Raw genomic sequence first — 13,927 nt, forward strand, 5'->3', positions numbered from 1 at the left:
AAATTTAAATAAATCTACATTCTAGTATTTAATTTTGTGGATCCTTAATTTTTATTATTATTTATATAAATAAAATATTATAGTATAAATATTAAGTGTCAACAAATATATATTGTATTATTTCATAGTATAAATAATCTACTTATTTATTAATATTCTTTATTAATATCACAATTTAATAACATTATTTGGTGACAAAATTACTCAATTTGTCAGGAAATAATATAATTACCGACGAAACCATTTTGTAAGCAAAAATAGATAAAAGGTTGCAACTTTTAGTGAGGAAATTATTTTCATCACCAAAAATTATAATTAGTGATAAATATTTTCATAGGGAAATAGTTTATTTTTGTCACAAAAGTGTTTGCGCCAAAAAAAAAACGCCAAATTTTCCCGCCACATCTTTTAGCGACAAAAATTTCAAATTCGTTAGGAAAAGTTTGTAGAAAATTGGCATTATTGACAACATCTAAAATTTCATCGGTAAAAGTTACTTTTAGCGACAAAATTAGAATTCGCCCCTAAATTTTTGTCACGAAAAGTACATTTTCTTGTAGTTATATTATATTTTTGTGTAAATAGTCTCTTATGTGTTTTTTTTTTTTAAGTGACTCTCATATATATATATATATGCAAATCGTCTCATTAAGATACGATTTCTCACTTGATTTTATTTTTTTTTAAATCATTTTTTGAAAAAACGATTTCTCACTTCTTATTTATTTATTTTTTTTTGAAAATCATCTCTTCAAGAGACTATTTCTCATTTCATTTATTTTATCTTACTAATACGATTTTTCACTTTCAATTTATTTATTTATTTTTTTATTTGGACAAAAATATGATAGATTTGAATTTATTTTTCTTAAGATAATTAAGGAATTATTTTTTAAAATCCTCGTACTCTTGTCAAAAATCTGGCCCATTCCTCTATTCTATCTATGTCACTTCAGTAGGGGGAAGTTTGATAATATCAAGAGAGCAATAGAGCAGACGGAAAATTATTATATTTTTAAAGTGTCATAAATTTAAAAATATTTTTAAAAATTATTATATTTTTTTTCAAAATCTTAAGCCGGTCAAGTTGATGGGACTTAGAGGCCACGTTGGCTCAACCAAAAACTTCTCCTTCTATTTTGTTTTTTTTTTTATTTTATCTTTGTACATTTCCTAAAATATTAACAAACTTTGCTAAGTTTTGAATGAAATTGAAGATAAAATTCTAATAAACTATACTAAGAGAAAAATCAATCTCCCTACTCTTCCCCCTCGAAATAAACTAATAATAATAATGATATTGTTAATAGGTCTCAAATTAACAAGAGAATCATTTACCCTACTAGATTGTAATGATATGTATAGTGTATAACATAAGAGCAGTAGCTGTCTACAATTTCATCAATGTATTCTAATATTTACAAAAAAAAATAAAAAATAAAAATGAAGATATTCAACATTAACCATGTTGTCACGAAAGAAATAAAAAATAGTTTGTCAAACTCATAGGTATTGACTACTCACTTCAAGAGATAAAAATGGATTGAAGCTGCGTTGAAATGTCCAAATTAACTTCCATTGTGATTTCTTGTAGCTGTATACCTTCATCCGCCACCTCCTCCTTTGTTGAGTAAAATGTTGATACGAAGAAGAACCAACATAGGTTTATCCAAGCCATGACTGTTATCATCCGGTAATAATTGTCCAAACGACTCTGGTTTAAGGTGTTGCCAAACCACCCTCCACATGCTGAAACACAAACTAAACTGAGGAAGCTACCGATCACAATAGGAATGGTATTGAATACCTCTGATCCATAGTCCTCCATAGATTTTGAAACATGATACCTGAAGAACTCGTCCAGCCCACTTATAGCAAGCCCTTCCGCAAGTCCCCACAGGCAGAATTGGGGAGCCAGCCACGAGTCACTCATGGGCACTTTTGTGTCTTCTGACATGCCTACTAATCCCCTTTCGTGAGCTATTTTCAATCTCTGAACTTCAACTTGCCATGCAAAACTAGGGCATAATACAGAAAACATCATTCCAAGACAAATTATCATTTTGAGAGCAAGATTTTGTTGGCTTTTAGAGATCCAACTTGACACCAGGAGCTTACACAGATATGCTACAACCTCCTTTAACACGTCCTTACCTAAAAGGAAACTAGTAGTAGTGATTGGATGAGCCTCCATGTTGTCATCTTGCATAATAAAGAAAGTGTTTGCAGTTGACATTGCCAGACCAAACACGATAAAAGCACTCCACATAGGAATCATTCTTAGAAGAAGCTTTGCTACATTTCCTTGTTTCACAGAACAAAGTGGTGAGCTTTTCTGTTGTGCTTCTGCACCAGCAGTCGGTGATGATTCGGGCAGTTGATTTCCATCGTTCTTGAAGGGCTGATCAGGAGGAAGAGTTTCTTGATCCTTTTTGAGGCAATACGCATCAGAAGTATCAGGGTACTTGAGATGCCTTTTGGTGCTCTCAGTTTTTGTGCTGGGATGTCTCTGATGGGAGAGGCAAGTGGCCCCCAAGGAAAAGAAGCCAGCAGCTCCTATCATACACATTGAATTCAAGAACAATCTTGGCCAAGATTCATCGAAATTTAAGGGAGTGAAAAACACAAACAAGAACCCAGCTGGGGACAACCATATATTTATAAGCCACCGTGCTCCATTACGATCGATATCTGGTATGTTTTCAGAGCCAGCTATTAACTCATCCAAAAGAAATGTTTTTAAGAAAGGCACTCCTCCAAATTTACCAATTGCTATTGGAACAGAAAGAAACATGTATAGTCCAAAATTGGTCTCTGGAATTCGGTTTGAGGCTGATAGGTATAACATCATTAGACTCTGCAACAACAATTTTGGACTTCTTTTAAGAATAAATTGATTAAAACAAAATTACAGGGCAACATAAGCTATGTGCTTGACAAAACTAGATACAACAAGATATAAAACGAAATGGAGTAATCGCAACTGTTTCCAAACGAATTAATGGGTGATGATTTCTCTTATATTTCAATCAATCATCACCCTCAATGTTCAATTTCTAGGGTTTCAGATCCATTACCCTTTGTAAATTGATCAAATCGTCGGTAGTAGCTTGATGACTAACATTTCTGATCATGAACTTAAAATTTTCAACTACTTGATATAAAAGTAGTAGATTGGAAAAAAAATGTGAGCAATATGAAGAAGATTTTCTTTCTGCTACAAAATTTATGCGTTTCATTTCACCTACTCCAACGGAAGAAACTTACCAGACTGAAGGAAGCAGTTGAAAAGATAATAATCTTTCTAAAATTAGACCTTCTGGAATAGCCCCACGCTCTCACCACTATTTGTAGCCACTCCCGCACATTCACAAGTAGTGCTGATCTGCGTATGGTGTCTTTGTTCAAAGTAGCAGTGAAGTATGTCACCAGGACACTCGCTACGTTATAATTCACAACGTTGAGGCAGTAAACCGCAGCTATAAGAAAATTTTAGAAAAATTTCAAATTAATGAACTCCCAGGACTTGATTTATGTAATAATCAAAAATTAAATTTCTAGCTGGAAAATACCTGTGATGAATAAGGCCACCTTACAGAAGCAAATGTAATATTTCACCTGACCCTTGATCCATCCACTCACCCTCTTGACAACATCTTTCTCCATTTCTGCAAAGCAGCTGAAGCTTTTTTTCTTTAACTACTGACCACAAAGAAAAGTAAGGAAGAAACGGTACTGAGAGAGAGAGAGAGAGAGAGAGAGAGAGGATGAGATGAATCAGAAGGACTAAGGCTAATATTTATAGAAAGGAAATAAATGAGACTACATAGTTGAATATTGACTTAATTATAGTTTCTTCTCTCTAATCCAATGTATGTGGGCAGACAGTTGGACTAACTTGGAAGTTTGGAACCCAATCAAACCAGTTCCTTAACCGCGTAAAATTCGATCATGTTGACCATAGAGACGAGCGCTCATATTAGTAACACTACCAAACTATAGAGGGCCATTTTCCCTGCTTTTTCCCAGTTTCCAGGTTCTGTCACGGTTAGGCCCTGGTTCTGTTGTGTATATCTACCATATTTAGGTCAAGTTCATCTCTACCCACATAATCCATTTAGCTTATGTTTGATTGGGGAAAATTTTGATGGAAAATGCTATGGAAAGAGAATAAAGAGGAAATACAAAATAAAAGAAAATGTAAAGGAAAATAAAATATAGATTTAAAATTAATAAATTATTTTTAAATATACTTCAAACTTTTTCATCGATTTAACTCTTTTATATATAGATTAAATCATTTAAAAATATATAAAATTTTAAATTCCGTGACCGCGTAAAATTCCATCACGTTGACCATAGTGGCGAGCGCCGAAATTAGTAACAGTGCCATGCAGTGGCTGGCGTTTTACCCTGCTTTTTCGCAGTTTCCAGGATGCGAGAGCTTGGTCAACTTCATGTCAACCCACGTGATTCATTAAGTAAATTGGATTCCATGGTCAAAAAGTGCTTTTCGTTACCATGCTTCTACTTTTTGACCAATGAAAATATGACACATGTAAAGTTTACATGAATGAAATTGAAAAAAAAACAATACTACAACCGTGTATTTTTAAAGGGAATGAATCTCGCATTTAATTTATCTTACAACAACCGATTATGTTATTCAATAAATTATTTTATAAAAGTTATAAAATATTTAAAAATTTCAGAAAATAAAAATTTTGTGAAATAAAAGTTGTCACTTATTTTATGATGTAAAGTTATAACAATGTTGTGAAAAAACCATTTATAAATAAATTAAAATAAGTATTTATTGTTAAAAATTAGAATAGTGATCAATTTAATTACCAATAGAAAATTGTATTAATATTTTTTTTTACTAAAAATTCTTAAAATTGAAAAAAGTGTAAAATATCGAGGTTGCGAAGTTTCTCACATTCTTCATGCTACTCTCTACATTATTCGTACCCTCTCTAATTTTTTAGTGTTTTTTTTTTAAAAAAAAATTGATACTTTTTATTATTTATAAGTCTAATTAATATGGATAAATAATATTATTACATTTTCAAGTGGAAAAATATTTTGAGATTGAAAAAAGTGTAAAATATCGAGGGTACGAAATTCCTCACATTCTTCATATATTTTATTGATAAATTCAAAATCCAAAAAAATCACTTTTATAGATAATACATTTTGGGGAAAATAGTTTTCATTTCATGCATTAGAAAAGTAACTTCATGCATGTTTCCAGGAGTGTCCTCTAATTAGCTTAAGGTGGACTATCACCTATATAAGATAAATTGACAAGTACATTTGATTGGACCTTCTTATCGTAGTTGTCATATTATTCATTACTTCTTCAACCTCTACATCAAATATACCACTTAAAATAGTAATATAATTTTTACTTAAAAGTAATTAAAAGTACCATTGTAAATAGAAAGATATACTAGCCTTCTACATTAAACATGCCACTAGAGATAGTAATATTATTTTTTCCTAAAAGTCACAATGTTAGTGATTAAAAGTACTACGGTAGATAGTAGGATGTGTTAAGCCTATTAAGTTTTTTTATTATCGTTGTTATGAATTTGAGAGTGATTATTAAAAAATATGCCCAAAAAAATACATATAATATACTTTTAAAAAATATTATTTATTAAAATAAAAACAATTTTAATGTTTTACATGTTTAATTAAACAAAAATGTACTTTTTTTTACATATTTAATAAAAAAACATTAGTTTTTTTTTTTTTTAATATCAATAGATTATGATGGGAATTGTGAAATTTATATTTAAAAATTTAATGGAAACACTTTTTAAATTTTTATTTTACATACCTTCAATACTAATTTTTTGAAGACTAATCATTACTAATTTTTTGTTGAATGAAATTAAAGGTAAGTTGATATTTTTTTAATATTATTTTTCTATTTTATTTTGAAGAAAACAAAAAATTTGAATGGTGTTTTTTTATTTATTTATGTTTTAAAAATTAGGTTTAATATCATATAAAAAATTTTAAAATTAAAAATATAAAATATGAGATCCATAACATGAAAATTATAAAAATTATAAATATAAAAATATTATGAATACCAAACAAAATAAAATATTATATATATATATATATATATATATATATATATATATATATATATATATATATATAATTTGAAATCAATATTATTTAAAATATTAGTATTTATTTATTTATTAGATTATTAATTATTATAGGTGCCTATATTTTTATATTAAAAATTAATTTATTTTAATGTATATAAAGAAAATGAAAAACATAATGACTAAATGAATGGTACTTTAAAAAAAAATAAAAGTTGCTTTTTTAATTAAGTAGATTTTAAAAAATAAGGAAAATAGGTGAGAATTATTTTATAAAATTAATTAAAATCAAAATATTTAAAAAGAACAAAACTTAATTAATATAAAACTTAATTTAATTTGGTAAGAAGATGGGAATGGGACGGACGGGAGTGGGGAGGGAAAAAAAAGAGATGAAAAGAAAAAAAAGAGGTCGAGGGAGGTCCAAAAATTATGTCGTTCAAGTGAGGAAAAAAAAAAAATAATAAGGTAAAAAGGAAAAAAAAAAAAAAAGTGAGAGGGTAGCGTTGAAAATATGTATAAAGTTATTATTCTAGTAGCTAAAATGAGAATGATTTTATCTTAAATATACTCTCAATAAAAGTGACTTTTTTGGTTTTGAATTTATTGGTACTTTATGGATAAGAAATTTTACCCAATTCCCCTTTTAAAAATTATTATATTTTTTTTCAAAATCTTAAGCTGGCCAAGTTGATGGGACTTGGACACGTTTGGCACAACCAAAAACTTCTACTTCTATTTTGTTTTGTATTTTTTTTTTTTCATCTTTGTACATTCCCTAAAATATTAGCAAACTATGCAAAGTTTGAATGAAATTTAAGATAAAATTCTAATAAACTCTAATAAGAGAGAAAAATCAATGCACTTACTCCAAGGAAGAAAATATTGCCGAAATTAGGCGATATTTCAGCGAAATATCGGTGTGTCAGCACCCACCAACACGATATATAGCACGGATATATCGCCTGATCAACGGTTGGTTAACACAGGCAGTCAACAGTCAAAGCTCAAAATTGAGCCTTTTTTTTTTCCTGCTGGGGGTTCGAATCCCCCTAACAAAAGGTTCAAAGTGCATCCCCAGCTCCACTAAGACAAATGTGCCCTTTGATAAATAATATGCACTAAAGAAATATATATCAAAACTTAGGATATAAATAAAATATTAAAAAAACACTTTAAATAACAAATTAATTATAACTATTTTATAATTAAATGAAAATTTTTCATTTAATTGATTAGTAAAAATATATCATAATTTTATTCATAGTGTTTTTAATATTATTAATATATTAAAAATTTATACATTTATCATCATTTATTTTATAATATATCATAATTTTAATATTAAATAGATTTTAAAATTAAACATATTATAATCACAATATTATCATCAAATAATATTTTATATAATTCAATAATCAATATACACTTATCAAATTTATATTTTTTATTAACATGTACAATATTTTATATATATATATATATATATATATATATATATATATATATCAATTTATTAAAAAAAATAACTTTAAAATGTATATTATGTTTTTACTTTCATTTCTAAAAGTTTTATTTTATATTTTTATAAGTTTTGATCAATTTTAGGTTTATGGATATTTTGTGTCAAAATATCCACCGAAATATATTATAATCAAATATCACAATATAATGATCAAATAATATTTAATATAATTTAATAATCAATATACACTTATCAAATTTATATTTTTTATTGACACTTACAATATTATATATATACATTAATTTATTTAACAAAATAACTTTAAAATGTCTATTATACTTTAATTTCATTTCTAAAAGTTTTATTTTATATTTTTATAAGTTTTGGTCAATTTTAGGTCTACAGATATTTTATGTCAAATCCAACGATATATCTCCAATATATCTGATATATCCGTAATTACCGATATTTTCATTCTTGACTTACTCTTCGCCCATAAAATAAACAAATGGGGAGCTAGCCACCAGTCACTCATGGGCACTTTTGTGTCTTCTGACATGACTTTTAATCCCTTTTCATGAGCTATTTTCAATCTCTGAACTTCAACTTGCCATGAAAAACTAGGGCATAATACAGAAAACATCATTCCAAGACAAATTCTCATTTTGAGAGCAAGATTTTGTTGGCTTTCAGAGAACCTGCTTGACGCCACGAACTTGCACAGATAGGTAGAACTTCTCATCTAACACGTCTTTAGCTAAAAGGAAATAAGAAGTAGTGATCATGGTTTAAAAAATCGGCCAAGTCCGATACGACTCGGTCAAGTTGTATCCGCCTCGAAGCTGACCGTGATGAGTCCGATACTAGATACCTAGACTTAGCCTGAATCAGTTGGACTCAGATGAGTCGACTGATATTCCAAGTTAACTCGGTCAACTTGGGGAAAAAAATTCAATAGATTCTCTGCAAAAAGCCCCATTACAACAAGTCTTGATTTTTCAGAGAAATCAGAGATTCCTCTGCAAAAGAAAACCTATGAAAATTTTAAACAAACCTGTGAAGATTTGAAACAAACCCGTGACCCTTTCAAAAGCCTTTAAAAAGAGGCTCGGTTGAAGAATAACTTACCTAACCCTAAATCCACCATTGCTGGAGTCTAGAATCTTCATCTTTGGTGCGGTGCCTGGTGGGAAGGTAGCAGATCTTGGTCCGATAGTCTGAGAGCGAGAGGCTACGTCTTCGTGGTTTGGGGAAGAAGACAGAAGGCTGCATCTTTGTGGTATTGTTGTATTGGGGAAGAAGAAAAAGAGGGCAAAACGTCTTCGTGGTGTTGCTGTGTTGGGGGTGTTGCTATTTTGGGGAAGAAGAAGAAGACAGAGAGCAAAACGTGGTGTTGCTGTGTTGGGGAAGAAGAAACAAAGGACAGGAGGTTTGACCGGCAAGTAATAAATTAATAAATGAATTCCTTTTCAAATATTGTTTAATATTGTTGTTATATTGTTGTTATATTGTTGCTATATATAATATGTTATTCATTTTCAATTTAATATATGTAATTTTTGTATATGGTTGAATATTGTTGCATAATATAATATGTTATTCCTTTTCAAATATTGTTGCTATATGTCTTATAAATTAAATAAGACATAATTAATAATTTTAAATTATTTCATGAATTTTAAAATTTTTAAAAATAATTTTGAATTTAAAAAACCAATCTAATTAATTACATATAAAATAAATTTTTCTATAATATTATGTTCATAATTCAATTCTAAATGAGTACATGGAATGAAAATTTTGACGCATTTTTAAAAAGTTAAATTTTATTAATTATTCAATTTAAATAAAATATTATGAAAAATTATTACTTTAAATATTTATTATTAATTTTTAACCCAAAAAATGATAAAGATGTTAATATTTTTATGTTTCTAACATATACTAAAATAGTATTTTTTTTTTATAAAAATAAAATAAAATAACCTATGATTTTATTATAATATCATATATATAATCTGTTATTCATTTTCAAATTAATATATATACTCTCTGTATATGGTTTAATATTGTTGCTATATATATTTTTAAATTATATAATCTTTATATCGAAAAATAAATAAATAAAATGAATTAAAAGAGCCATAAAAAAATAATTTATTAACCTTAAATTTGTTTAGTTTTCTTTTTTTCCTCTAATATTCATAAACCAAATATAGCATTAGTAAATGACTTATTTAATTAAAAAGGTTATTGAAAACCCAATTTTGTAAATCTAACCCTTCATTATTTTTTTGGCATCATTTTAAAAAAACACTCTCATTTTTTCCTTATAAAAATAATTATTTCTTTTAAAGCATACATGTAAATACTTAAAATAATCAAGGGTATTTATATATAAAAAAATGAGTTACTCTTCAAGTATAAGGATTATATAAAATTTTGCATAATGGTACAAAATATAATGTACAAGAAATTGTCTTGAATACTTTAAAAATATCACTCAATCTTCTATTAGTATAAATAAATTTACATTATATTAGTGACAAAAAATTTCTCTATTACTCAATTACATTAATTCTATATTGCAAAATTAAGTTACTATACAAAATTAATAATTATTGAATTTTTTTCTTCAAATAATCATAAATGATTTAATAATACGGAATGAAGGGTATGCATTTACATGGTCAATTACATTGATTTTAATTAAAAAAAACATATAAATAAGTGGAAAACAAAAGATGATGAACTTAGGTGAGATCGAGTTTATTGCTTTTTTAGTACAATTTATTTTTATATGGTAACAATATGAAACATATAAGTGAGTGGAAAATTGAATATTATAATTCTTATATAAATGTGTTTATGTATATTTAATTTGAAAAGTAAATTGTTTTCTTTTTATACATGGTTAGGTTAAAATTTCAAAATGGCTTCAAAACATGATATTGGTTGGGAGCATGCAGAACCTATTGGTGGTAGTAGAAGAACCACAAAGTGTAAATATTGTGGGAAAGTTATACATGGCGGTATAACAAGATTAAAGCAACACATCGCACATATATCTAGACAAGTGGAAGGATGTCCACGTGTATCGGTAGAAGTGTCACATAGTGTTAGACAACATATGTCTAATACTTCAAAAGAAAAAACACAGTTAAAGAAAAAAAAAAGAACGACTTTTGAATTCCTTAAATAGAGAAATTTTCTATGAAATTGATGAGGGTGATTCTGATGATGAAATTGAGGAAGTTGCTATGACTGATTTTGAAAGAAGACAAATGAAACAAGCAATGAAAGAAAGTCGTCGAATTTTTTAAAAAGGTGGACAAGAGCATCAGAAGGGTGGTAGTTCCTCACAACCTTCTAATGCTAGGATTAAGCGCGGACTGACACGTAGCTTCAATGTAAGAGAAGGAGCTAGCATACCTCCAAAAGGAATTGATCCCTACATGTTCCCATCAAAGCAGAAATCAATAAAAAGCTTGTTTTCTACTAAAGGCGTGAAGAAAGTGGGTAAAGCTATTTCTAAATTCTTTCTCTTTAATAAAATACCCTTTAATGCAGCTGACAGTGGACCTTACTATCAATCAATGATTGATACCATAGCAAAAGCAGGTCCAAACATCAAGGGTCCCACAGGATACCAAATTGGAAATACATATTTGGAAGAGGAGGTGCAAGAGCTTGAGGTATACATAACAACATTGAAGGCTAAATGACCTATATATGGGTGCACAATCATGTGTGATGGTTGGAGTTCTAGGACTAGAAAGCCTATCATCAATTTCATGATTTATTGTGATAGAAGTATGATATACCATTCTTCAGTTGACACTACCAACATACCTAAGACAACAGACTACATCTTTTCCCTTATGGATAAAGTTGTAGAGGAGGTTGGGGAGGAAAATGTTGTTCAAGTAGTCACTAATAATGAGGCAAGTTTTAAAGCAGCCGGTATGTTGTTGATGGAGAAGCGGAAGCATTTGTTTTGGTCTCCTTGTGCAGACCACTGTATTGATTTAATGCTTGAAGATATTGGAAGCATGAAGCAGATTAAGGAGACATTAGATCAAGCTAAGATGATCACAGGATTTATTTATAATATCTTGAAAGTAGTGAATTTGATGAAAGTGTTCACCAAGGATAGAGATTTGTTAAGGCTAGGGTTATTAGTTTATTGACCACATCCTTTTGCATTATGACAAGGCAAGGGTGTTGTGGGAGCTATTATTCTCTCTCTTTAGAGTTTTTTTGGGTGATGCGGTCCACAGTTAGAGAGACTCTACTAGGCTGGCATGATTCCTTTATTGGAAGAAAACGGAAAAAGGTTTGAAGGGCAACTCCTTTATACCTCTTCTGGACTATTTGGAAAGAGAGAAATAGAGGATCTTTTGAGAATGTGAAACTCTCAATCCAAAGGCTGAAATACTTGTTTGTGTAACTTGTTAACTTAGACCAAACTGTTTATAGGTGAAAGATTGATGTCCATAGTAGATTTCATTGATTGGTTAGGGTCGGTTTGAGGGAGAGAGTGTCTTTTTGTTTTCTCTTCCTTTTTTTAGCATTTTTTGGCCACCATTGTATACATCATGTGTACTTTGGTTTGCGCTTTTTGGCGTGGTTAATACAAATCTCATTTACTGATCAAAAGAAAAAAAAAATGTATGTCCCTAAATTCAGAATGATATTTTTCTAAGCTAATATGTGATAGGGAAATGCATACTCTAAAGTTGTAATTGAGATTAAATCTTCTTAAGTAAATGAAAAATCACTAGTTAGTCTCACATTTGGAAATTACTAGATGAGAAGCTAGAATATGTAACATTTTATTTCTAATGCATTTGATCACATAAAGTAAATTGTGTCAATTTGACTTTGTTTGGTGCTTTGCCCTTGGTCCAACAATTATATTATGGGACTTCTATGCATTTGGATTTTTAGATCAAAATTTCAATTATCAGAACCACAATTTCAATTATCAGAACCACACTTCTTCCTAGTGCAGGATAGAAGCAGTTGAGGAAAAGGTTGAGGAGTTGCCCATAGAGGTTGGAGTTCCAAAATCACCTTTTTACCTCTTCTGGTCCCTGAATCTAGAGAAGTTTATGAAATTCTGTGTGTCCATTTACATTATCACCTTGAAGGTGTGGAATGTATTTATTGCTGATAGAAAACTTTGGCAACTATATTGATAATGATTTTTGTTTTCTTTCCATTTGTCCATTTCTTGCTTTGGGAATTATAGGATCTTTTGGCCTACCATTTTGTATCTTTTCATTGGATTGGACTTGATTTTTGACATATGCAACATTGCTGTTCATGACCATGTTCTACTGAATACAAAAATAAAATGGTGTTAAATCTATTTTGTTGCAGACCCAAAACGGCTGGGGATAAGGTCTTGTGATGTGTACTGTTGCAAGGGGTTCTTCATTGGGGAAGAAGAAGTGTGTGAGAACACTCCCTTTATAGTACTTCTAAAGACAAACTATTTGAAAATTCCACCTGCATTCAAGCATGCATTTATATGAAATATGCATGTACCATTTGATTCTTGTTCATTCTCTTTTGTGAACCCTAGAGGTTCATTTAGATGTTGATGCTGTTGCTGCAAGGATGGCATCAAGAAGGGCTTGGAACTAGATAATCATTTTATCTCAATGTGGCCAGTTGCCTTTAATGATTGGAGCATCTTCAAAATCTTGCGTCCATGCAGACAACAATGGAAATTTCTCCTCATCCCCAACTGTTAGGCCAACAATCTCTTCCAATATGCTAATCATGTTGGCAAGCCAACCCAAGGCAAGATCAAGGAACCTTATCATCTCTCCACCAAAGGACTTCTTTCCCTTCAACTTTTCTTCCAAGAACTTTAGGTACTCCATGGCTTCCTCCTGCTTTGTCCCTTGTGTGATAAACACACTTTAAATTGATGTCAAACCATACATCAAAAAACAAACGAATATCAAACTACAAGATCTTTCTGAAGCTGAAGATAACTCTACTTTTTTGGTTGATATATATTTTTGTTTGCCTATTGGGAAAAAAAAAAATCTATTTTTCTGGTTGATCAGTACACATGAAGTCAGATGCTAATATAGCTCAATTATTCTTTCAGTGTTTGTCCTTTTATTTAAAATGTTGATTTTGGAAAATGTAAAAAGGAAAAATAATATTTGCCTTGAATAATTTTATTGAATCAGGAGACGAAGATTTATACAAGAGATTTCCTACAATTATGCTAATCTATTCTAGGTATAAAAGGCAACTGAATAAATATACAATTAATACAATATATTTTGCCATATACAATTAATACAATATT

At 29.4% G+C, this 13,927-nt stretch overlaps 1 protein-coding gene across 1 annotated transcript; it reads right to left on the minus strand.

Annotated features, from left to right (window-relative positions):
* Positions 1–1,283: 1,283 nt before the first annotated feature.
* Positions 1,284–3,752, minus strand: LOC104879586 (protein NRT1/ PTR FAMILY 5.14). Its single transcript, XM_010652976.3, has 3 exons — positions 3,573–3,752; positions 3,268–3,479; positions 1,284–2,857 (listed from the first exon to the last, which is right to left on the minus strand). Exons 1-3 carry the CDS (start codon positions 3,664–3,666, stop codon positions 1,526–1,528), a joined length of 1,638 nt encoding a protein of 545 aa, XP_010651278.1. The 5' UTR covers positions 3,667–3,752; the 3' UTR covers positions 1,284–1,525.
* Positions 3,753–13,927: the final 10,175 nt, after the last annotated feature.

The sequence above is a fragment of the Vitis vinifera genome, chromosome 6 (assembly GCF_030704535.1).
Source record: "Vitis vinifera cultivar Pinot Noir 40024 chromosome 6, ASM3070453v1".
Lineage (NCBI taxonomy): Eukaryota > Viridiplantae > Streptophyta > Magnoliopsida > Vitales > Vitaceae > Vitis > Vitis vinifera.

Coding starts and splice junctions, on each gene's coding strand:
- LOC104879586 (XM_010652976.3), bottom strand. CDS start 3,666: ATGGAGAAAGATGTTGTCAAGAGGGTGAGTGGATGGATCAAGGGTCAG. Junction 3,480..3,572: donor GGTGGCCTTATTCATCACAG/GTATTTTCCAGC, acceptor ATTTTCTTATAG/CTGCGGTTTACTGCCTCAAC. Junction 2,858..3,267: donor CAACTGCTTCCTTCAGTCTG/GTAAGTTTCTTC, acceptor TTGTTGTTGCAG/AGTCTAATGATGTTATACCT.